Source organism: Prionailurus viverrinus, chromosome A1, assembly GCF_022837055.1.
Source record: "Prionailurus viverrinus isolate Anna chromosome A1, UM_Priviv_1.0, whole genome shotgun sequence".
Taxonomy (NCBI): Eukaryota; Metazoa; Chordata; class Mammalia; order Carnivora; family Felidae; genus Prionailurus; species Prionailurus viverrinus.
This window is the reverse complement of record NC_062561.1, coordinates 60787843-60812882: the sequence shown is the minus strand read 5'-3', so window position 1 is coordinate 60812882 and position 25040 is coordinate 60787843. Positions and strand designations below refer to the sequence as shown.

The following is a 25040-nucleotide window of genomic DNA, read 5'->3' as shown; positions in this document are numbered from 1 at the left end:
AATTTGGCAGAGTGGAAATGAAAGTCTTGGAGATGAGTATTTAGCTCAATGATCAGCAGCTCCAGGAAGTAGAGAATAAAATGATACTCATAAGGCAACCCATCCTACCTAGGTCAACTAGCGTTTGTCTAATTTCTTTCCTTTTACTAATGCTTTCCCCAGCCACTATTCTGTACTTCTAATCAGAGTTTCTTTCCTCCATCGATCCTGACTTACGATGGCTTGACTTACATTTTTTTTACTTTATATTCCTGCCAAAGAGATAACACATTCAGTAGAAACCATACTTGGAATTTTGAATTTTGCTTTTTTCCTGGGCTAACTCCATGCAGTGGATATTCTCTGGTCATGCTTAGAGCAGCAGCAGCCACGTGATCATGAGGGTAAACAACTGATACACTGACAACCATTTCTGTGCCCTCACAGTCATTCTGTTTTTCACTGTCAATACTGTATTCAATATGTTACAATGAGATATTCAACACTTTATTATAATCTAAGCTTTGTGTGAGATGATTTTGCCCAACTGTAGGCTAATGTAAGTGTTCTGAGCACATTTAAAATAGGCTAGGCTAAGCAATAATGATCACTAAGTTGGATGAACTAAATGCATTTTCACCTTATGATATTTTCAATTTATAATGAGCTTGTTGAGATATAACTCTATTGTAAGTCCAGGAAGATCTGTAATGGAAAACAGCTACAACTACACAGTGTCTCACCTACCTCAACAAATCCACAGACTGTCTATCTGTCTATCTATCTATTGATCTTCTATCTATCTATTATCTATCTATCTATCATCATTGGTAGTGTTAGGGAAATAGAGTTAAATTTCACTTTTCTCCTTTAACCTTCCAGCCTCTTTTGGTATAGAAAGAGTAATAAAGTCAAACATATCCATTCACACACACAAAGTTCCTAATACATGAACTAAAAAAAAACAAAAAAACCCCAAAAAACAAAAAAATCTACATGTCAGAAGGAAATATCGAGAAAATATCACAGAAACTAGGCCCAGAGCTTTGCACTCACCACAATCAGGTACTTTGGCAATTGTAAATGGAGAAATGGAGCAAGCATCTGAAAGCAAGCATGTATAGTCCTCGGGGTGATGAAAAGAGTGGTAGAAAGAACTCCCTTTTCCAATTCCTTTCTTTCCCAGCCTCCCCTTCCCCCCGCCTCAGTTTCCTCTTAACTACATTTCACCACCAATGGCTCCACCTTGCCTCAGCCCAAGGAATCTGTGCATGTGCAGAAGGTAAAGGAAGAATCCTGGGCAGCATCCTTGATGATGGAGCAAGGGGGGCAGGCAATTTCAAGTGCAGCAGCAGAAAATGCTTGAGTCCAAAAGCATCTAACTGTGGTGATACTTCTTAGGTGGCTATTCCAAAGTAAGATCTTTGAGTGACTAGAAATTGAAATTGTCAGAGTATATAGTCTTAGGTAGTTCTTTGTTTTGTGAATTTTTTTAATTTTTATTTATGTTTGAGAGAGAGAGAGATAGTGAGCATGAGTGGGGGAGGGGAAGAGAGAGAGGAAGACATATATAATATAATATAATATAATATAATATAATATAATATAATATAATAATACCAAGGCAGGCTCCAGGCTCTGAGCTGTCAGCATAGGTGCCCCTGTTTAGCATAGTTTTAAAAATCAATCATCCAAATGAATAGTCATTGTAATCCAAATTTAACTAAATTTAGGAGGTTAGAGGAATAAAATAACAGAAAAGGACCTAGGGAAAAAATACACAAATGAATTATCCTTGCATAATATATAATGGAACTTTCACTTATACATGAACCTTTTATATTATTTCCCTATGTATTGTGTCAGGCTTCAAGAGTACTTGAAGCAATAAAATTAAATGAAGAATAAAATTTCCACATTTTCAAAATTCTAGTTTTATACACACACACACACACACACACACACACACACACACAATCAGGGCACAAGTAAAACAGTAAAATCTTTTTAAAAAATGCATGGTTCTGAAATATTATTTTTTACATTTTTAACTTACTAAGGACTTTCAGATCATCATGTAAATCTTGTAATAAGAATGAACTCCACATAAGCAAAATATCAAGGAAAAGGAAAACTAAAATAGTACATAGCAAGTAGGGCACCAAAATGCAAAACAGGAAAAAAGAAGACACCAAAATGCAAAGCAGGAAAAAAGAAAGGAGACCTGTATTTTATACACTGAATCATTGTTCACAATGGCATAGTTTGTATAGAGTAAAACAAATAATGATAATGATCTGGAATTATATAATAAGGAATATTTTTAGATACCTCAGTAATTTAAACATTAGGGTTTTTTAGATAAGTAGAGGAGAAAATGTGAAATATGCAAATAAATGACTATTCAAAAAAGAATGTCAAAAATAATGCTGGGGTGACAATGCTAGAAATATATTGTATCAAACAAGGCAAGACTTGATACAGAAAGTCTTAGAAAGGGAGACTAATTCACAGTAAGAGCTCAATATTTCAATGGCTTTGCTCTTTTGTCTTATCTTGATTATATGACACTTAGTTTTACTTTAGTTGTAAAAAAGCGTAAGAACGGAGAGATTAAAAAAGTCCTGTAAGGAAGATGTGGCTTTATTTACTCACTCAAAATCTTACTAAATTTTTTTCTGGTCCAAAACTGTCATTTGAAATATTGGTCTTTGACAATGAAAGTTGAAGATAAGTGGTTATTCCTAACAGCTTATTACCATCCCCCAAATCAGATAACAAACATATATGCAGTTAACAAGGCATAGCTGGCCACTGAACGTTTGCAAGCCCCACTCTATTTTGAGGACTTGGCCAATGAAGTGTATAGCTCACAGGTCTTGGCATTATTTTCTGCTGGTGATTTGATGGGATAAAAGAATTGCTTAAAGATTATGGAATCTTCCTTCAAATCTTCACCATGCTCTTGTATGTGTAGCTTATAATGAAAACAATTACAATGGCTTAGAAAATATAAAATAAAAGAGAAACAAGCAAAAATTGATGAAACCAGCAAGCCTTCCTGTAAAACTTGCATAACGTGCACACACACACACACACACACACACACACACACACACACACAAACACACACACACACATCATAACCTAAAAAATGTCCTGAAAGGAAACATTACTTGCTTCTTTAGTTCTCTTATTTTTGTATACAAAAAAGATAAGTTTAATGATCCAGTTCAAAATTGCTGACCATGCAAATTCTTCTTTAGCAGTTACCTATTGGAGTGTTTTAACATAGGTTAAAAATACTAAAGATCTTGAAATACTAAAATTATAAGGAGTACTTAATTATTTTATCCTACTTGATATATTATTTTATAGGAAAGACATCTAATGCCCTGAGTTTGAGTTTTCTTTTTTTTTTAAATATTTATTTTTGAGAGAGAGAGAGAGAGAGAGAGAGAGAGCGCGCATGGGTACACATGAGCAGGGGAGGGGCAGAGAGAGAGGGAGATGGAGAATCCCAAGCAGACTCCACTCTGTCAGCACAGAGCCAAAAGCAGGGCTCAAACTCATTAACCATGAGCTATAACTGTGAGATAAGAACCTGAGTAGAAATCAAGAGTTGGACACTTAACCTCTTGAGCCACCTCAACACCCTTGGGTTTTCTTTTTAAAAATCCCAATTGGAAGACTAAAAGCACTTCTGTGATTAAGATCATACTTAAAAAAGATAAGCACAAAATCTGTTTTATTCAGGAAAGAATCACAGAATTATATTACTATTGAGGAGTTCTGCTTTTACTGAAGAAGCTATTTAAATTAGAATTAAAAGGGAATGAGTACATGTGCATTTGAACATTTCTCTCATGAAATTGCATTATATGTGTGGAGAAAGAAATAATATATTTCATTATACCAGTAAATAAATAATAACTGAATAATATAATACCAAAATATATTTCAACTGTTTATAATTTATTCAGTAAATTTACATAATTGTTATATTAGCCAATTAACTAAAAAACTATATTTTCTTTGGCAATTTTTTAAAATGTTTATTTATTTTGAGAGAGAGAGAGAGAGAGAGAGAGAGAGAGAGAGATTGAGAGAGAATCCCAACCAGGCTCAGTACTGTCAGCACAGAGCCTGATATGGGTCTCAATCCCACAAACAGTGAGATCATGACCTGAGTAAAAACCAAGAGCTGGGTGCTTAATTTACTGAGCCACCTAGGTGCCCAGATGTGACAAACAGAGTTTAAAACAAAAGTTTTTAAAAAGGTATTGACATATAATGGAATTAATTAGATTTGGTGATTAAAATGTCCTTGTCATGCGGCGCCTGGGTGGCGCAGTCGGTTAAGCCTCCGACTTCAGCCAGGTCACGATCCCACAGTCCGTGAGTTCCAGCCCCGCCTCAGGCTCTGGGCTGATGGCTTGGAGCCTGGAGCCTCTTTCCGATTCTGTGTCTCCCTCTCTCTCTGCCCCTCCCCCGTTCATGCTCTGTCTCTCTCTGTCCCAAAAATAAATAAACATTGAAAAAAAAATTTAAAAAAAATAAAAATAAAAAAAATAAAATAAAATGTCCTTGTCTTGGTACCCTCCCCAATTAAAAATTTTTTTTTAATCTAAGATAGAAAATATAAACCACAAAGAGGCAGGTGAGTTATTCCCTTAAGTGGCTATATTTTCTATGTGATTGTCAGTCTTAGCTGAGTGGGCTAATCTGCATAGTATCTGTCTTTGGTGCTGAGTTTGGTTTCCTGTCCCACTAACCTCTATCATTGCTGTCAGGGAACCTGGGTTCTGTAGGTAGAGGTATGTATAACAGCCTTGAAAATCCTTTTGATCTCTGAGTTACCTTCGTCATAATGTGACTCTCATGAGGCAAAATGTCAGGAACAAATTAACACTCCAGAAAAAATAAGTTGAAAGGAAAATGATTGTAACTTGCTTGGTGAACCACAGGTTAAAAGGCAAGCCAAAACAGAGAACAAAACTGAAAGAGAGATGTTAGTTATCTACTTCATAGTTTTCTTAGCTTAAATCCAAGCAGTTTGAGCGGATTCTTAAAGTTATGAACAACTAGAACAATGTAAATTCAAAAATTTGTCAAAACTCACAGAGAGTGATCACAGTGTACAGTGTTTTCACTGAATTGAATATTGTTAATAAGTAAAAAGATCAGTAATCACTTTAAAATATTTTTGACTTCCCTATGTAGAGAGATGCCATATCCTTATATTACTTAAATAGGCTAGTAACTCTATCTGGCTCATTGCATTACAAAAAAAATTATCGGACAAAATGCATAAAATGAATAGGGTAATCTTGACAAAGAGGTAAATTGTTAAAAGATCCATGAATTACATTCCATTAAAACAATATAAACCATAACAATGTATCATGAAATGTAGTCTAACAATAATGTACAAGCATGAATCTGGTTCATGTGAATAATTCATTATATAGAAACGTTTACACCAAAATTCTATACACATTGGGGAAATAAAAAATTAGAGGGAAAACTGTGACACCACCCCCCCCCCCCGCAAAGCCCTAAATCCTAGTTAATACAACTGAGTGATTCAAGTTGCAAAACATTGAAACTATCCAAATACAAAAAGATATATATTATATACATATGAATATACATATGAATATACCTACATATTGAGAGTTCATGACTGAATAAATATTTGGTTTAGACACGTTTATTGATTTTTTGGAGATCTTCTTCACAGTACCTGAAGATCCAGTGCCACACCAGTTCCAGATGATAAGACTTACATAGGGTTTCAATGATAGAATGTTTCTAAAGGGCAAAAACAGCAGCAGTAATAGCAACATGATTCGTTAGAAGAAAATGACATCAAATGGAATTTTGCCTAAGACTTCTAACATTTCAAATATGAATCTAATAGCAAAGTTGAAACAGCTATGATGTAGTGGGATTAAGAGTTACTTTAAAGTTATTTGCTCAAAATTTTTATGTAATTACTGCATTTATATATTTAGTTCCTACCTGATTGATACTAAATGTGGAACTTCTTAAAACGAAATTAGGCTTAATTATTTTGAAAAATGTCGTAGTTTGATCATAACCACAGTATTATCTTCCTTTCTTTCATTGTGGCCCCATCCCATTGTTGCATGGGAAGTTTCCTGTTTCGTAGAAAGATTTTCAAATGAAGAGGATATTCATAGATCTATAGTAGTAAATATAGTAAGTTGGAAACAAAACTAAACCAAACATTGCTCTTTCCATTGGAACATTTACAAATTTGTCATAGCTGTGGTACAGATTCCATATAAATAATTGCCTAATATCTTTTGTTGTTTGCTTATTTGAAATAGCATATTTAAAGGAATTATCTTTAGCGTGTATATCGATATTGGCATTATTTGAAATAAGTGAATAGATAGTATGTGAAAATACACACTACCAACTGAACCACCATGCAAACACCCAGAGATCAGATATAGGTTAAAATTTGCCACATACATTATTTTTTCTAATTATTGTTATTTTTAAAATTTTTTTAAAGTTTATTTATTTTGAGAGAGACAGACAGCATGAGTGGGGGAGGGGCAGAGAGAGAGGGAGAGAGTGAATCCAAGCAGGCTCCAAGCTATTCCCACAGAGCCTGATGCTGGGCTCAAACTCACGAACTGTGAGATCATGACCTGAACTGAGATCAAGAGTCAGACGCTTAACCAACTAAACCACCCAGGCACCCCTCTAATTATTTTTAAATAAAAATTACTTATTTTTTTAGACTGTTTCCTTTCTCTGGCACTGCAAGTAATGTCACCTTTAGTATTATTCGTAACACATATAATACACTAACTTTTAATGTAATTTTATTTAAAATATTTTTGCAAGTAGAAATTTCACCATAAAAATTGAGTAAAATATTTACACATTGTTTAACCTTAATACAAAAATTCAGTTTCTGTCAATACGTATGTGGTTGTATTTTTCAAGTTACTTTATAAAAATGTGCATAATATGAGATGATTTAATTTTTTACCAATGTGATGATCTTAAATCTTCTCAGTTAGTTGTCTAGATGTTATATCATTTTTTCCCAATTCAAAAACAAATATGTAATTTAAACTATTAAGGCAGTATTTAAATCATGCATATGAATACCCACATTCCCATTTTAAAAGACAAGTAAACAGAAATCTGCACATCAATATTGTCTAAAAAATCACAGTCCAAATATTTAAAAGAGATTCAAATTATTAAAAAATGATTGCTTTTTGCCTCTTTACAAGTATTTACTATGTTTAAGCATATGATAAAACAACTTTGATATATAACATAGAAATAAGCTTTACATTTCTAATTTACGAAACTCATTTCAAAAATAATTGATCTTAATTTTAGTTATTTGAATACACAAATAGCTACATCAAACTTACTTATTTGAATAAGTCTACTTATTATTAAATACCACTACCTGTTAAAAACAAATTGGGATTTTATTTTTACATAATAAATAGCAATTCAAGTGAGTCAATTTTTGATGAACATTAGTAACAGGAAAACTGATTTGGTATTATGAAATGAGAGAAAGTAATAGGAGGAGAAGAACTTTCCCAAATACAAAAACTTAACTTTCACTTTGATAATATTCAGTATTTTGAAAAGGTGCTCCTTTTATTTTTATTCCTCATTATGGCACGAGTCTGGTACTCTTAAAGCGAAATTCATTTTTCATATCTGTCATCAGATTTCTATTGAAATGTTTGAATACTGATGTATCTTCTAAGAAGGAGTAATTTACTGTAGTTGATGGTTATGAAAGTATATATTTTACAAACAAAAGCAAATATCAACACATATTAATGTTTTAGTATTATATATTTTTATATCTCATTGGTTCTTATTTGAAAAGAAAATTATAAGAATTTGTGAAAGAAAAAATTTAATAGCTAAGTATTTAAAATCCAAAAAGTTATGCAGTTGTGTTCTAGTAGTCTTTAATGGACAAAAACAGTGACCAAAAACAATTTTAAAACATGTGAATATTAAATATAATTTTGAAGAATTAAAACATGTGGCTGCAGAGTCAAACAATTTCACATTCTTAATGCGTAAATGCTCCAAGACACTCGAAGTAATCACAAGAAGTAAATAGTTCATCCTCCAAGTGCTCGTCACAGTTGAAATGAAGTAAGTTTGAATGTTGAGAAAGAGTTTACATATTGGCATCAAAACAGCTTAAAGACTTCTAAAATTGTGCTGTTTGGAGTTGGTTAGTGAAAATCTAAAGCCACTTCATTTAAGCCCCTTGTTCTCTGTCCCTAAATTTAACAAAATATGTAAAGTACATATAAATAATTATTGTATCTCAAATATGAAGACAGCTAAAATTTTAACAATAAATAAAATTTCCTAAATTATAATTATATATCTAAAAGCTCAGAAAAATATGTCAATATATATTCAAAAAATGCTGTATCCTACCATCACAATGCCTTATGACTAAATGCAGTGATATTTTAAAATATTAAAACTTTCTAACTAAAATATACACGCAGTCAGCCCCAGAGAAAAATATGTCCCTGTGCAGGCAACTGCTGGAAGGAAAGGATTATTCCTTCTGGATTGCATTTTCCCTGGAGGTAACATTCTCATTAAAAGGATGAACTGATTTTCTCACACCCAGGGGAAAACACATAGTGCCCAGAAAAGCTTTCTAAATAGATAAATACCTCACCAGCTTAAAACACCAAAATCCCTGCAAATTTTACCAGTACCTCTATTAAGGCACGCTCTGAACAGTAATATAAGTGCAGTACAGCAATCATTTCTTTTCTTAATTATTGAAACACGTAGCCAATGATTCCAAAAAAAAAAAAACCCAAAATTAATAATTGCAATTTAAAATTGGGTTAAGTTTTATGTCTAAGTGCTCAAGATTTATTTCCATTTCTCCTTAACTATCAGATCTTTACCAGAGAAGGGGACTAAAAGTGAAGCCATCTGGAAAATATTGACAGTGCTTATTATTGTACATATATTTAAAATTCACTAGCATTCCCCAACGGTTTTCTAATATAAATTTGCATGCCAAGGTACTAACGAGTCACTTAATGTTCTTATTGATGTTTTAGTCACCTGTGAAGTTTATGCCAAGGTAAATGGTGTTCTGATAAACAATTTAGGAAGTTTATAGTGTTCACTGAATTCACATTAGTTTGTAGACATCTGTAAATACCTATTTGTTAACTCAATAAGGGAGTGCCTAATAAGTGCAACCTTTAGTTCTATGGCCTCGTGATTGATACAGTTATTATGACAAGTATCCATTTTTCTAGACGAATTTTGCAAGCAAATAACAGACAGAAATTGTGATCAAAATAACTCTGGACTAATCCTCTGTTACACTGAATAGAAACATAGTATTTGTATAAAACAATATAAATGTTCTACAATGATATTAATAAGATTTTTTATTAGGTATAAATGTCAGCTTGCTACATTTCCATTATCTTTCGAGACATTATTTTAATGTACTTGAGCTTCTGTTCTCTTCTTAATGGAGAAAGTAATGATTTAATTATTATGTTTATAGTAGATTTGTCATTACTACCATTTTAAATTCTAAACATTAGAGCTCTCTGTTTATAATATTCTATAAAGACTCTTTGAGCATTTCAGGAAGAATTCAGATTGTCAGTGAGACTAGTAAATAGCAGTTGTAATAGTACTTTAAAATATTGAGAATGGAAACAATTTCATTATTGGATTAAAAGCCAAATTCATACCACAAGATAAAATAAACTTAGTACTATCTATATTATTAATCATTATGTAGAAGAGCCGTAAATTTAGAATATTAAAATGATGAATGCTATGTCACAATTTATTCCATCTTTTGTAATTAACGCTACAAAAATATAAGTCAAAAATCATTAAATATTATACATGGTACATATTATTGGTGCATCTTTCTATATTTATTATGGAATATTATCTAACAAAAAATAAGTATGCCCAAGATTGTTTGAATTAAAACCAAAACCAAAATAATGGAAATTACCTCACATATAATTTCAAAACGTTTTAGTTAAATGCAAACAATATAAGCCAATGTAAGAAAAATTGCCACCCAATTTAGAAACAGAACTCAATTTTTTGAGAAATGAATATTAATCATATATTTTTGAAATACACCGAAAGCTCAGTGTTACTATTTCAAAGAGTAAGAATATGTCATGAAGTCAATAAAATTATACCAAGTTCTTTCCTTTTCAAAGAAATTGTACCTTTAAATGTACTGTAAAATATCTACCAATGATGACTTAATATTATAAAAAGAATCCCACAGTTAATGGAGAAATGAAAAAATACATTTCAAACTAATATAATATTAGAAAGAGAAGAAAGGATGTTTTTATCTGAAAGATATATCTTTCATAGATACAGTATAAATAGCAACGATAATTAGTATGTTAGTTTTAGAAAGAATCACAGTTGACATACACCCAGTAGAGACAACGGAAAGCTAATTTTTTTAAGGTGTTCACAAATCACACACATTGTATTAATTTTTACAAATTGTAAATAAGGCTGAGATACAAAGAAAGTTGCCAAAGGACAAACCATCTGTAATGGAAAAAGGAACATATTTCAGAATTTTAGAATCATCTTTCTGCCTTGTTGCCATTGGCTACCATTTGTGGTATAACATAATGAATAACGTGAAACTATTATTTTGTTATTTCAGGCACAGCTTATTAAATTTTCTACAAAGAAAAAAAATTAAGATTACATGATTGTCAAACCAAATCAAGAGTAAAAATAAAAGTCCAACTGACAGTATATTAATATATCAAAGCTAATTCACATTGTGTTAGAAAATTAACAGAGAAGATGAAATTCAAAATTTCTTTACAAAGTATGTCAGTGTTTAGTCTTAAAAAAATCTTAAAAGAGAAACACATTTAGAAAGTTTGGGAATCTCATTATGTTATCTTTTGCTTCCTCTAAATATACATCAACTTGCTTCCTCTAGGTATACATCCAATTACAAACAATTTATCATTGGCACAGTTAGCAATACTAAAGAATATCTGTACTCATTATTTTCTTGTAACATAGTGAAAAAAAAATAGTCTTGGCAATTCTGTCTCCCTCTTTTAAAAATTTTTGCTCCTAAATCTATTGGATCAGCTTTTCCAAGTTATATCTTCCATCCTTGAAGTGATTCTCATAATATTTGATGTTTGACATATTTTCATTGAATTGACCTTTTGCACTGTTTTCAAGCACATCAGCAGTTAGACATTTGGGGGAAAGCTTCTGTTGTGAGCTGTGATTATAATTTTCCCTCTGTAATAACACACTCTTAAGTTACTATTGCAGCTCCCCTTAGGATGTCCAGGGTCCTTCAGAGTCAGGGCCGTTTGCAAAGTTGGCTCTGGAGACTCCAAGTGGCTGTAAATCTTGTATTTACATTTTTAATAGAACATTCATATGTAGTAAACTGGTTTCCTCTGGTTGTAAAACTATTCACTGTTTTTTTTTTCCTACACTTAATTTTAATTTCTTTATAGCATCAACCTACATAGAATTTGCAACTTCATATGTATAAAGCATTGATAAACTCTTGAGCTCCTAGAGAACACTGCCTGAAAATCCATGATTGTGATACATAAATTATAATACTGCAGGAGCAAATTTTATTTAAACATTCTTAAAAGCTAAAATGCCCTCATGGTCTAGCAGATCTATTATATGAAGCTGCTACGTTAAGACAATATGAAGAGTGCTTATCTAGCCTAACGGCATTAGAATTCAAATTTATTTTTTATCTTATTATAAGATATCTTATTATATGTTATCTTTTAGAGAAGACAGATTTTTCAGAATCTAGACTGTGCCTTACCACTTGGCAAGCATTGCTTTAGTATTTACAAGCACACAACAGTGGCATTTGTAAACTATACGTGCTACCCAGTTAATCAGTGTGTGTAATTTTAAGTACATTAGCATTCCAAGAAACACTTCACCTCATCTTTACATGTTTTGTATTAAAGATGGTTATTAATGAGTGACGAGTCCACAGTGACAATTTAATATCCACATCCTCACACTCCCACATTACATAGTGCTTACATAGTGCTTGGACTGTTACACCAGGAAAAAAATCTGACTAATCATGTCTTTAATGTTTTGAGGGGATGTCATTAATCTGAGGATACCTTTAAACTTCATGAAAGCAAACTGAAGAAATATACCAAGTTTTTCTTTTCAAAAATTGTGGGAGATAAATGGTTTGAGTTGCAAGAATTAAACATAATAATACAGACCATTTTCAATGTGGTTAAAATTGAGCTTTTAAAGGAAAGAGTAGGTCAAAGCTATAATGTGACAACAAGCATATTCAAGTGCATCCTCTGTGAAAGATATCTTCCCTCAGACGAAAATTCTTAAATGAAGACAGTTCATTGTTAACTTAAAGTCGAAAGATCATGTAAACCATATGGAATTAGCAATTTCAAAATTGCATAAATTTATGCATAAAATGCATAATTCTATACAAAGACCCTTCCTAAATGGTTTTCTGTATATACAATTTTGTTAGTTTTGAAGAAGATATTTTAAGATTAGAATCCAAATACTCAGCATTTATCTTTTACTTTTTTTTTTTCTTAATTACCAAGGAGATAGTTAATTTTCATCTAAGACTTGGGGGTCTTTAATCCTAACAGGGTAACAAAAATATCACTGCACTGATTGAATGAATTAAGATGACAGTAAGGTGAATGATATTGAATATATTTTGACATATATGAGCAGTTTCTGGATCTGAAAGTTCACTTTTGTAAGTACCTATGTAAATATACTATTCAACTAGCTTTAAAAGTTTGAAGACAATTGTAAAATTGAAAGGTACTATTTAAGTGAAATGAAACTTAACAGTGTTAGCTCATAACTTTATTTTAATATGTGCTACCTAAATATGAAACAAGAAAAACACTATGGCTATTTGTATACTTTAGGGGAACTTTATCAGGAGCAGAGTTCAGTAATATAGAGAAAAACATGTACAATGAACTTTATAATTAGGACTGGAGATTTAAAGTTGATATTAAAACTCGGGGGTTAAATAAATTTGATAGATAAATGTTCCCCATTATTACTAGTATTTTCAGAAGTGAAACACCCTTTTGACTTTGGACATAAACATAGTAAAAATATTCTATTGTTGTAATGATAAAAAGCAGGATTTTTATACAGGTGATTTAAATAGATATATCATCACAAATAAAATATTTTGTTGATCAAATAATCATTTTTACATATTTTTATATTTAATATTTAAATGTTTAGTCTACATGAGCCTGGTGAATCTCTCATGGATAAAACATGCTGGTCAAAAATTTTATTATAGTATCCCGACAAAACAATTTGCTAATCAATTAACATAAGTTTACGGCTACCCTTCATGTTTTATTTAAATAGATACATATCTAATTATAAATTGAAAAAATATAGCAAATTTGGTTTCAATATCCAATATTAAGTGTTATTTTTAAGGAAGCATAAAATAAAATTCTTAAAAAATATTTTAGTTGGAACCACTGAAAATTATTATTGGTGGTGGAAGTAAATTTGTAAGAAAATCTACAGTGCATATTCCAGAACACTGAAAAGTCACCGAATTTTCCTACTTGTCTTTATATGATTCAATATTGATCACAAATTTGAATTCAATTTATATCATGATATTTTGAAAATGATCTCTAAATAAGTTTGTCTAAAATAAGTAGACCAAGAAATTAATGAGCCTTTAAAAAAGTAGCAGTTCCATTTCTGCATAGGTTAAATTTTTAAAAGAAAACAATTTATCCTTCATAACACTGTTTTATAATTTCCACTTTTAGAAACACATGTAATTTTTAAACATGTATATGTTTATTTTGTATTATAAATATACAATATTCCTTCATGTTCTGATAAAGACCTAATTAAGAAGAAAACTCTGGAAGACTTCCATTCAACATATCACTATGAACATTACTCTTCTTTTATAAAATGAATTTCCTAATATGTAATAAAAATGTATCTGATATAGTTAGCATTATGCAATATATCATTACATTTTAATTTTGACAGTAAATAGAAAATGAGAAAGTAAAATGATTTCATACTTGCATTACATCAATTCTTTATGAAATATTTCTGTTTTGATCTTCAGAAATTTTTTAAGAAGTAATCTAAGTCACTCTTTAACTGAATCAAGGTTAAATGTCATTTTTTTAAAAAAATGAGTATAAAATTATTCATTTTATAATATTGGTACAATTGCCATGAGAAATATTTGACCTGTGTCTTGTAAGCCAAATAGTCTGCTGTAAACAGAGTAATAAAAGGGTATTATACTATAGTCACACCGAAACATTACAGTGCATAAAATCATTTTCTTTCCCCTAGTCTAACATGCCTAAAGCATAGACCATAAAAGTAGAATTTGAAATAATGTAAAAATTTGAAATATAAAGAACTCCAGATGAAAATTAAGTATGCAGTGCTCTCTTTGATAATATGTATTTTTGTATACCATATACATGCTACATAAACTGATGGAACTATCAATGGATAATTATAGAAAAGCACTAAATTAAATTAAAATAAAATTAATGATAAAATGCACAGTTGTCAAATACAATACTCAATGACATAAGATTCCTTTGGATATAGATGTTAGATAATTCTTTGATGGACTAATGTCCACCCACCTTCTTTAATTTTGTATTTACAAAAATACATATATTTGTATTTACAAGAAAGCAGAGAACTTTGGGGGGTCTGAAGAACTTTATCCATAAGTGAAATAGTTAATTTGATAACAGTTTAATTACCTTTTAACAACTTTTTATTCCCTTTGAAAATCAATTAATTAAATGGCCCCTTCTAACATTTAAATCAGTTCTTTTGTTGTTTTTAGTTCTTCTTTCTGTTTAAATTTTAGTCTTAAAATTAGTTATACTAAATATTTTGCCACCTCTTGCAAAATATCTTAATTTGGAGCCACCTGAAAAGTGCTACAAGAGCATATTCCCAAATGAATTGGAAGCATATTTGTGGTTTGTTTTATTTTCATTAATTTGGAGTTGTGTGACTCTGGGAACAATCCATTGAGCTCTTGAAATTAAGTAGCTAGTTTTTGGCATTTCAAACAAGGACTGAACTATTCTCGCTCTCCCCCTTGCCCTACTGAAAAATAATCAAGAGAAAGGATAAGACAAGAGAAGGAGGGAGGAAGGAGGGAGATGTAAGCAAAAAGGACAAGAGTCTGGAAAAATAAAACAGGGAAAGAAACTATACATACTTAATTTGAATAATGTGCTAACAACATAATAATAAGAATAGAATTAATGATATAGGGCAAGCAACTGGTATCTTCGATTCTCTTCTTAAGTTCTAACCTTTTCCACATTATGTGTGGATGTTTTCATTGCACATAGTTTGATTTTCTTACTGAGGCTGAGGGAACAGTGGTGAAGGACAGACCCGGATACACAGGACATTTACCCAAATTTCACACTTCGCATGTGTAAAGGTGATAATCTCGCCTAAACAAAAGATGTGTTCCAAGTATATTTATGCTAACGTTCATTAACACATAACTTCAACCAACAGTTTAGCTGTAAATAATTTTGAATGCGAGCATACCAATTATCACATTTACATAGAATATATTTACTTTCTCTGAGATAATTTAAGTATTTACACTATATTCATATATAGATAAAAATAAGATTTTGCAATGTCTATTTGGAAATATATTTGTATGAGATTATGCAACATATCAAATGGAAAAGCACAAAGAGTAAGCTTAGTTTGCATCCAAATTTTAATTGATGCCTGGAACATTACATATTGTTCACCAAAATGCTATGGAGAGAATTTGCAGGGTTCCTTAATCCAATCATATACCGCTGATATACCCAATTTAATTATTTACTCGGTGAACAACCTGAAACGCCAAAAATCAAATACTCAAAACCACACAACTCGTGTTCTATTGTATATGTTAATGTATTGGCTGGACACAATGAATAAGGAGAAAGAATTCAGTTTTTTAATTCTACACAGTTTCATAACTCTACATGTTAAAAATTTTCAAGTTTATTAGAACAGGAGTGAATTTACTCTTATCCCCTTCATACAATTGGGAAAAAGATAATCTAAAAATTAGAAGTAATCTCTTTTCATAAATCATATGATTGTTATTTCTGAAATTAAAAAAAAAGGCTGGACACCTTAGGAAGAGTAGAAGTACAAATGAACTACCTAAAGAAGTATTTGTGACAAGATTATGGACGATGGCGCTGGTTTGAATTAATAACATTATTTTGTGAATCTTTGAAAAATGTATCAACAAACTTTCTTTGGAAGCTACTTACATCATTCAGAACTACATCTTGAATTTCATGTAATTCTTATCTCTCACTTTTTATGCATCAATTAAGAAATAAAACTTACAGTGAAGATTCCACTTTGTATTAATAGTTTATAATTTATACAACACTGTCATATCTACATATAATAATATTGAGGAAGTGATTTGGACATTGAAAAAATAAGTCCCACTGTGAAGAAAAATTAAGAACAACCCCAATTGTGAAGTCAAATGCTATAATTTATTTTTCTTTTCTAGTCCTGGATTAAATATGGAGGAGGTAGATGAAGAGTAAGGTACTGTTTTTTTTTTTTTTTCATGATAATATCATGGCATTTTTAAGCTTGTTCCTTTCCCCTTTGAAAAAAATTTGGGAAAGGGAAGATGTTACACAGAATGGGGATAGTTTACTTCACTTGACCGATGTAGCATTACTAATTTTTTTTTTTAATTCCTCAGGGAAATTGTTACCACCTGTTCAATCTGAATTCAAGCAGTTACTGTCAATTTACTCATGGGTGAATGCTGCCTCTTTGTGGCAGAATGCCATGGAAAGTGTTCCTTAAACAGAAAGTTCATGAACAGCCCTTGATATTTTACACATTTCAGGTGAGATTCTGGGAAGATCCACTAATAGCGATGAAGCACATGGCTCTTTAAGTTTCAGATTCACTCAAACATTTCCTACTCTTAAATACTAATCTAAATTCATTGGCAAACCTTCCTCAGAGGTGAACAGCTTACACCCACCAACATTTTGAACATTTAGGATATATAGATCAACTTGAGATAAAGTACCCATCATAATCATTGAAGGTAGTTTTACACAAGTTAAAATTAGGAAAACTATGGGAATACGGGGAAATTAGGAAACTATGAGCATTGTAGACTGAATAAATAATACTGACATAACAAAATATATATCATTGGGAGAAAAATGAATAGGCAATATATTACTTACCACGGTCCATGTATTAGAAGAAAACTTCAGTAAGGAAAGAAAGTATACAATTGAAGTTTCATTAATAAAGACATTAATGCCACCTTTAGGAAAACATAATTCCCTGAATTTGCAAAGGAGAATTTTACATATATACATATATTCAAATTTGATAATTGGGGAAATTTTTTCATATTAGGAATAAAAGTTAGCTACTATGCCCTAATTGTTAATAATGGAGATTCAGTCAATCACACGTAACTACGTCTTTTGCACCTCAAGTAATCATTACTTCAGTCCCTCATATTTGACATAGTTATCAAGTGTTTATTCAGAAACTATTTAAAAAATTACATGTGCTGGGATACATATGAGACTGTAACAACAGTAGCCCCATCTTACAGAGATCCTGTTTGTGGTCATCATCATTGCTTGCTGCCCAGAGGGATAAAGACATCGTATAGAGATTTGTACAGTCCATCATTTGGTCTTCTGAGGTGCCAGTACATGTGGATCTGTACAAATGCAACTGGGTTTGGTTAAACAATCAAAAATCGGCTACAATAGTAGTCAAATCAATACATCATTTTGGTTGACTAATAAAAATACTTTTAAATCTTCTCTAATAAAACCAGAAACTTGCACACGATTCTTACTCAAATGGCCCAATTAATTGCCCTAATTTTTTTTTTCCTTTATACATTGGGATACAATCCGTTATTATTTTTTTCTTTTTTTAAATGACAGATCCAATCGGGTGGGTTGCATTGGCTTTACGATTTTCCCATTAAGTTCTCCACATTTTTAGTGATTTAAAATGCCTTCCTGATATCACTCCTGTTTTGGAAATGCAGGTCCTAATATAGTGCGACACCTCTGTGAAAATCATAGGCTAAATAGTGAAGGAAAGAGAAATGCTAAATGTGTATATAAAAATAGGTGCTACAATAAAATATTTGTATATTTCATCAATAAGTTATTTTGACTAATCAATTATGGATCATATAGCTCTGTAATTTTAATGATTTGTCCACATCTATGGTGATCATTTTCCAGATCACAATACTTTTGTTTTTTAATTCAAATGTCCAGAATGCATACAAACACATCCTTTAAAAAGAAAGGAAAAGTAATGAGATAGGAGGGAGGAAGGCAGGGAGGCAGAGAAAGAGAGAGGAGGGGGAGGGGGAAGGACAGAGAGAGAACAAACTTTCTACTAAAGTTGGGGTGTGCTAATCTCTCCACAAAAGCCATTTAGACCCACCCATGGCTTAAAGGGGCGCGGGGAAGAAGAGGAGGGAAAGGGAACAAAAGAGGAAGAGTAGAATCTCTGCGCTGCCATCTTCCACCGTTCTTAATGGCACTTCCAACCACCACAAGAACCACCGCGACCTTTAGCAAGTCACTTGCGCAGCAAACGGCCCTCCGTAAACCCTTCTGCTCCCCTCCCCCACAAGAAGAGAAGAGAAGAGAAATCGATGTGCCCAGTTTACACAAATGTTTCCCCCACGTGTAAAAATTAAAAGGAAAGTGCACACCCTTTCAGTATCTTCCGCCCAAGCTGAGAATCTCGTGCCAAGGCACTTCACCCTAAACGTTGAAACAACACAATTAATCAAATGCGTTCACCGCGTGTGTCGGCTTGCTTGTTTGTTTTAAATGCAAAAGCTCCCAGGGAGTTTCTCTGCTTTTAGAACTGGCTAAATGTGGTCTGTTTTTCCAGCACTTCGAGGTAGTCCGGCTCAACGTTTAGTTTTGCTTTTAACTCCAGATACTCGTTCCGGTTCGGTTCTACAAAGACAGCACTGGGGGGGCTGTAGAGCACCGGTTCCCGCAGCCTGCTGTCCCCTGCCCCCGGGTGCAAATACTGATGGGGGCGTCTCAGGTCATAGTTTGGGGAGAAAGTGTAAGCAGCGGGGCTGCACGGGAATTTGGGATATTCCGGGAGGCTGTTGCCGGCGGGGGTGGTGGAGCAGTGTTTGTCTGGTTCTAAAATGCCCCTGTAAAAGCGGTCGGCGTCCTGCACCGGCGACAGTAGGTCCTCCCGGGGCTCGATGGTGCTGACGCTATAGGCGGGACTCCGCAAGTGGTGGCTTTCCCGCCTCTCCTCCTCCCCCGGCTGCAGCTGCAGAGGCGGCGGGGGCTGCTGCTGCGGCTGCGGCGGCGGCGGCGGCGGCGGCGGCTGCTGCTGCAGGTGGTGGTTGCTGCTGTAGGTGACCTTGAGCTCATGCAGGTCTTTGTAATCCTCCACGGAGTTGCCCTCTCGGGAGCGGTAGATGGGGTTTTTGCACATGTGGCCCAGTGGATGGGGGATGTACTCGTACACGTGGCCCGCGGGCGTCTTCACCTTGGGCAGCGCGGGCCCGCGGTGGTGCACGTGCGCGTGCGGGTGGCCTCCCGCGCCGCCGCCGCCGCCGTATACGCTGTACTGCATGTTGAAGGAGCTCACGTCGGAGTTGTTGGTGCTGGTGTGGTCGCTCTGGTTCTTCTTCCTGCGCTTCATAACCAGCACGAAGAGCCCGGCGGCCACGAAGACGGACATGATAAAAACCAGCAGCAGGCTGAGAATCAACACCGACAGGGGCACCGACGACGCACCTCCCCCCGCGCCCAAGCCCGCGGGGGCCCCGGTGCTGTTCGACCGGACCGCGGGGGTCACCGCGCTGGTCCTCGCCGGGACCTGGATGGAAGAGGGCGTGGGCGTGGAAACCACCACGTCAGAGTAGTCTGGACACAGCAGCTCCGACTTAATGGAGCGCATATCGGTCTCCGCAAACTTCTTGGGCGCCTTGCAGATGACCTCATCCACCAAGACACCCACTTTGAGCTGTTCGACCCACAGCTTCATGCCCACCACGTCGCAGGTACAATCCCAAGGGTTGTCATGCAGGTCGATTTGGATGAGTGACTTGAGTTGGTCCAGAACTCCACTCACGGGCAAGGAGGTGAAATGGTTACTCCTTAGGTTCAGCCTGAGAAGGGTCAGGCCTGAGAAGACGCCTGAGGGCATGGCCTGCAGGAGGTTGTTATTCAGAAATAGCAGCTGGAGGTTTGGGACCGGGTCGAAAGTCCCAGACTGAATCTCACGTATGAGATTGTACTGGAGGAAGAGATACTGCAGGCTTTGCAGGCCATAGAACAACTCCGGGCTCAGCCTCTCAATCCTGTTGCCATTTAGGTAGAGGCGCCTCAGGTTGGTGAGATCGCCGAAAGCGCGGTCCTGGATCATGGAGATTCGGTTGTTGCCCAGGTGTAGGAGGTCCAGCCCCGTAGCCTCCAGGAAGTCGCTCCTGCGCACAACCGCAATGTAGTTCTCCGTCAGATACATCTTCTTGGGGTTGTAGGGCTTGGGCTGCAGCTCCGCGATGCTCTCGATTTTGCGCTCCTGGCAGTTGACGTTGAGGCCCAGATCGGAGATTTGTAGGTTGCAAGTGCACGCGGTGGGACACTCCAAAGGCACCGGAGATTTGGTCTGGTAGGCGATGCTGGGGCCATAGTTGCTGTAGCCCAAGTCCTTGGAGGGCTGCCGAGAGGTGGGGCGCACTCTGGGCTTGTTGGGTTGGCGGGTCCCCTTAGGGGGCTTTAAGGGGGGTTTGTAAACAGCTGAGGAAGAAGTGGCCACGGAATTCACCGAGGCTGGGGTAGTGTGTAGATACCCCGTGGTGCTCAAAGGCGTCTGTGGCCTCATCTCATAATCTGAAATAAGTTTCCTTGGGCAAAGTTCCTGCTTGGACACCTCGTCCAAATCCCGGCCGTGTAAGCGGAAGGGGGTCTCACAAACCACATCCCCCACCAGGGCCGAGTAGGAGATACTGTCCAACCAATCCTTGAGAGAGATCAGCTCGCAGGAGCAATTCCAGGGGTTTTCTTCCAGCTGTAACTCCACAACTTTATCCATGTGCTGCAACAGCCCCACATAGGGCAGAAGTTTCAGCCGGTTCCCCCGCAGGTCCAAGTGCGTTAAGGGCACAAAACGGAAGAGGTTGTTGGGTAAACTGGACAAGAGATTGTCATTGAGGATAAGCACCTGCAATAAATGCAGTTTCCCAAAAGCATTGGGTTCAATGACACTGATGTAATTGTAATCGACCTGTAGGTACTCCAGGCTCTCCAGGCCGAGGAAGGTATCATCTCGCAGAAGTTCCAGTTTATTATTGTTCAGATGCAATCTCCTTAAACCCCGCAGCCCGTGGAAAGCCCCAGTCTCAATGTCCTGGATAACGTTGCTACCCAGATGCAAAATTGAAGCCCCGGTGTAATTGACAAACTCATTGGGATAGAGACGGTTCAAAAGGTTTCCAGACAACAGGAGGTGGTAGACTGGGAAACGGGGAGGGCTAATTTCAGAGAGGCTGATGATCCCCCGGTTTTCACAGCTCACAGTTAAAATGCCGTCCTTTTCCTCACAAGGACATGCATTGTCACAGATTTCCCCATAATAATCGATGGTTTCTGCACACGAAAGGACGAGAGATGTTAGAGCAAACGCTAGACTCTGCAGCATCCAGCTATGCATTTTTCTGTGAAGGTCCTGTTCCAAAGTTACTGGGGGGCAGCAAGTGTGCATTTTACCTCCTGCAAGGGAGAGAGGAGAAAAGGAAACAACATAATATGACAAAAATTTAAGGGATTGGGAAGAAAGTCTCTCTCTTCCCTACTACTATTTCTCTGAAATCCAGAAGGAGGGGATATGAATGACCCCCCCCCCCAGTGGAACACCGACATTCTCCAGACTTTACTATTATCTGATACTCATTTTGATTTAAAGGTTGATTTCATTTCCTAATGAGTACGACAGAAATATGCTGCCCTTTACAAGAGAAGGGCAGGTTAGATAAAGTCCCATTTTAGTGTTATCCCTGCTCCCCCCTCTTTTCAAAACCAATCCATAAATATACATAAAATGGCTGTCAGTTCAGTTTCATGGTTCTAATTTAAGAGAAAAGAAACACCATTTTACAAGGTTCCCCACCTCACCTATAGCAAACCCGTCTGCCTTTCTTTCAGAACCTCCTCAGTTAACAGTTCACCGTGAAGGTCTCCCATTTTCACAGAAAAGCAAGGAGTCACAATACTTGGGCTATTTTAAACCGTCGCTGGAAATGCCAGGGTGGGAACCTAAAGAACACTTTTCAGAGGCAAAAAAGAGATGTAAGATAATGCATCAAAAGGACCCAGAAGAAGCTCTTAAATCACCAATTGTCTTCAGGAGCTTTGAGTGTGGAGAAAAAGGAGAGCGCGTTCCTTTGATGGTGGACTTCACTACCACGCTTTTAAGCACATCAACGTCCTAATTGCATGCACGGTGCCACTTAGCAGCGCTTCTCTGAGAGCGCCCTGCGTCCACTTCTCCTCATTGATCATGTCAGCGACGCTACCAAGCCGCATCTCTGAGCCACAGAAACAGTTCTGCACGAAGGATTACAAAGAACTCAGCGAAGGCATCCGCAATCCCGGCACACCTCCTGATACCCGGAGTTTAAAGAGGACGTGCCTGCCGCTTACCGGGAATCAGCTAAAAGTAAACCGAGGACCATCCTTACCTCCCTTACCTCCCGCTCCGCGTCCGTTTGCCACGGAATGTAACACTAACGCTCCTGGATTAGCAGGATTTGGACTCAACTAAGTACCTCGCCGGCATCGCCAGCATCTTTGGAGTTGTTTCTTACATTTAAGTGTCAGTGTTTTACTCCCCTTCCTTTTTTTACTTTCTTTGTTTTTCCTTTTTCTTTTCTTCTCCCCCCCCCCCCCCCCAAGAGAAAAAGGCACTCGGGCTGATTAAACGCGAATTAGAAAGGGAGGGAGAACAGCAAGTAACATAGGTCTGTGCTTTAATAGCCGAATTTCATCTTCTCAAGGAATCGATCTGACCCCCTCCCCCTTTTATTTCTGGATTTCTTTTTGTCCTCTGAAAGGCTTCCTTGGACTTGCTACTTCGGGTCGACAGCGGTACTCAGAAGGGAAAGGACACAAATGGTCAGAGTGTGTGAGTGCGTGTTGTGTTGGCTGCGGCGGGTGGGGGGGGGGGCTGGTGGGCGGGGGGGGAGGCGGGAATTGGGTAAAAATGCTGGGCTCTGGGAACCCATGCCTCCTCTCCAGTCAAGCTGGCCTTTGCCTCATCAGCACCGAAGTCTGATGTCGAATCACAACCAAAACTAAAGCCAAGACGTTTCTGAGCCACGGGTTCAAGCCTCGCTCCCCTGGCCGGCTCCGACCCGCGTTATTAAGAGCCCCTGCATTCGCACGCTTATGTGCAAGTGTGCCTGAGAATCATTCACGTGTGGCCAACCCAGACGTGTCGAGACGAATCGGAATCACAGTGTATAAGCCTCACAAGTATCTCCAACCTCCCAACGCAACCGCAAACGCCTCCTAGCTTAAAAGCGGAAAAAACACCCCCTATGGAAAGCAAACGTTTACCTTGAAAATTCAGTTCTCCACAGGATGAAATCTGCACATCCATTCAGCGGGGGTTGGGTCCCCTCCCCCTCCTTCCCTCGACTTCCCCGCCCCCATTCACCTCCCTTCCTTTCAGACAGCCCATCGCAAATTGTGACCAGCCGGTATTAAACTCGAGCGTTTACAACTTTAATTCAGTTCTGGTTAGCCGGGGTCGAAGAGCTTCCTCTCACCCCACTCTCTTTCCCCTCCCCCTTGCCATCAAAGGAACCCGAAAATTTGAGAAAATAAAGTTGAATGAGCCGAGGAGGGCTGACATTCTGACTGGGAAACGCACCTCCGATGTAAATTCGCGAGTGCGTTGCACATTCTCAGATTATCTGATTTTTTTTTTTTTTGGAGGACGGGGGCGGAGGAACTGTATTTGCCCCCAAAGAATTTAGACCCTAGACCATCGCCCTGCACATCCCTGCATTACACAGAGTGGGGCTGCGTGGGCTGGAGCCCAGCACCCAGGCCCGACCCGTGGCTCTGGGCACAGCTGCTCCCACAGCGGCCCAGGCAGAAGCACCCGGAGTTCCAGGACGCGAGGCTCCCTTCCCCCACTCCGCCCCAAAGCGAAGGAAGGGAAAGAGAAGGAAGGAGGGGAGGGAGGAGAGGGAATGCTAGCCATCCCGCTGCCACACGAACACACACACACACACACACACACACACACACACACACGAGCCTCTTTTGCAAAGTAAACGGTCGACTTACCCCGTTTTACATCTCCAGGGCCCACTCATCATAGCCGCCCTATAAAAATACCTCTTTGGGGTGTGCATTGGGTTTCCGGAGCCCAGGCAGGGCAAGAAGGCGGCGAGCTGTGCGGTCCGAGCGGCGGGAGGAAAGAGGCGCCCGGACGCCGCCAGCCCGGGGCCGCCGCCGCGGTGGCGACCGCGGGTTCCGGGGCTCCCCAAACGGCTCTCCCCGGCAATCTCCGCGGTAGTCGAAGCGGGCAGCGGGGTGGGGGCGGGGGAGAAGGGGGCGATCGCGAGCGGCCGATAGGGAAGGGAGGAGGAGGGGGCGGCGGAGGACCGGCTGTAGAGGCGCCTGGCGGTAGGGGCCGGGAGCAGGAGCCGGGCGGGGCGGGGAGGGAGCTGGTGGAGGGGGGGAGGCGCGGAACCCGAGGAGGGGACGTGAAGGCTGCCAGGCACCGCCGGCCCCTCCAACGTGACGGTCAGCCCCGCCGAGCGATCGCTCCCGTTCACACTCACGCTCACTCGCACACTCGTTCCCACCCGCTCCACC

General features: G+C 37.4%; 1 protein-coding gene across 2 annotated transcripts; it reads right to left on the bottom strand.

The window, feature by feature from the left end:
- Positions 1-17534: 17534 nt before the first annotated feature.
- On the bottom strand, positions 17535-24583 carry SLITRK5 (SLIT and NTRK like family member 5). Of its 2 annotated transcripts, none has more exons than XM_047860083.1 (2): positions 24507-24583; positions 17535-21923 (listed from the first exon to the last, which is right to left on the bottom strand). In XM_047860083.1, the coding sequence occupies exon 2, from the start codon at positions 21913-21915 to the stop codon at positions 19039-19041; it is 2877 nt and encodes a 958-aa protein (XP_047716039.1). In that variant the 5' UTR covers positions 21916-21923; positions 24507-24583; the 3' UTR covers positions 17535-19038. The 2 variants fall into 2 exon arrangements, with proteins under 2 accessions (XP_047716039.1, XP_047716030.1); XM_047860074.1 differs by lacking the exon at positions 24507-24583 and adding an exon at positions 22326-22458.
- Positions 24584-25040: the final 457 nt, after the last annotated feature.

Coding starts and splice junctions, on each gene's coding strand:
- SLITRK5 (XM_047860083.1), bottom strand. CDS start 21,915: ATGCACACTTGCTGCCCCCCAGTAACTTTGGAACAGGACCTTCACAGA.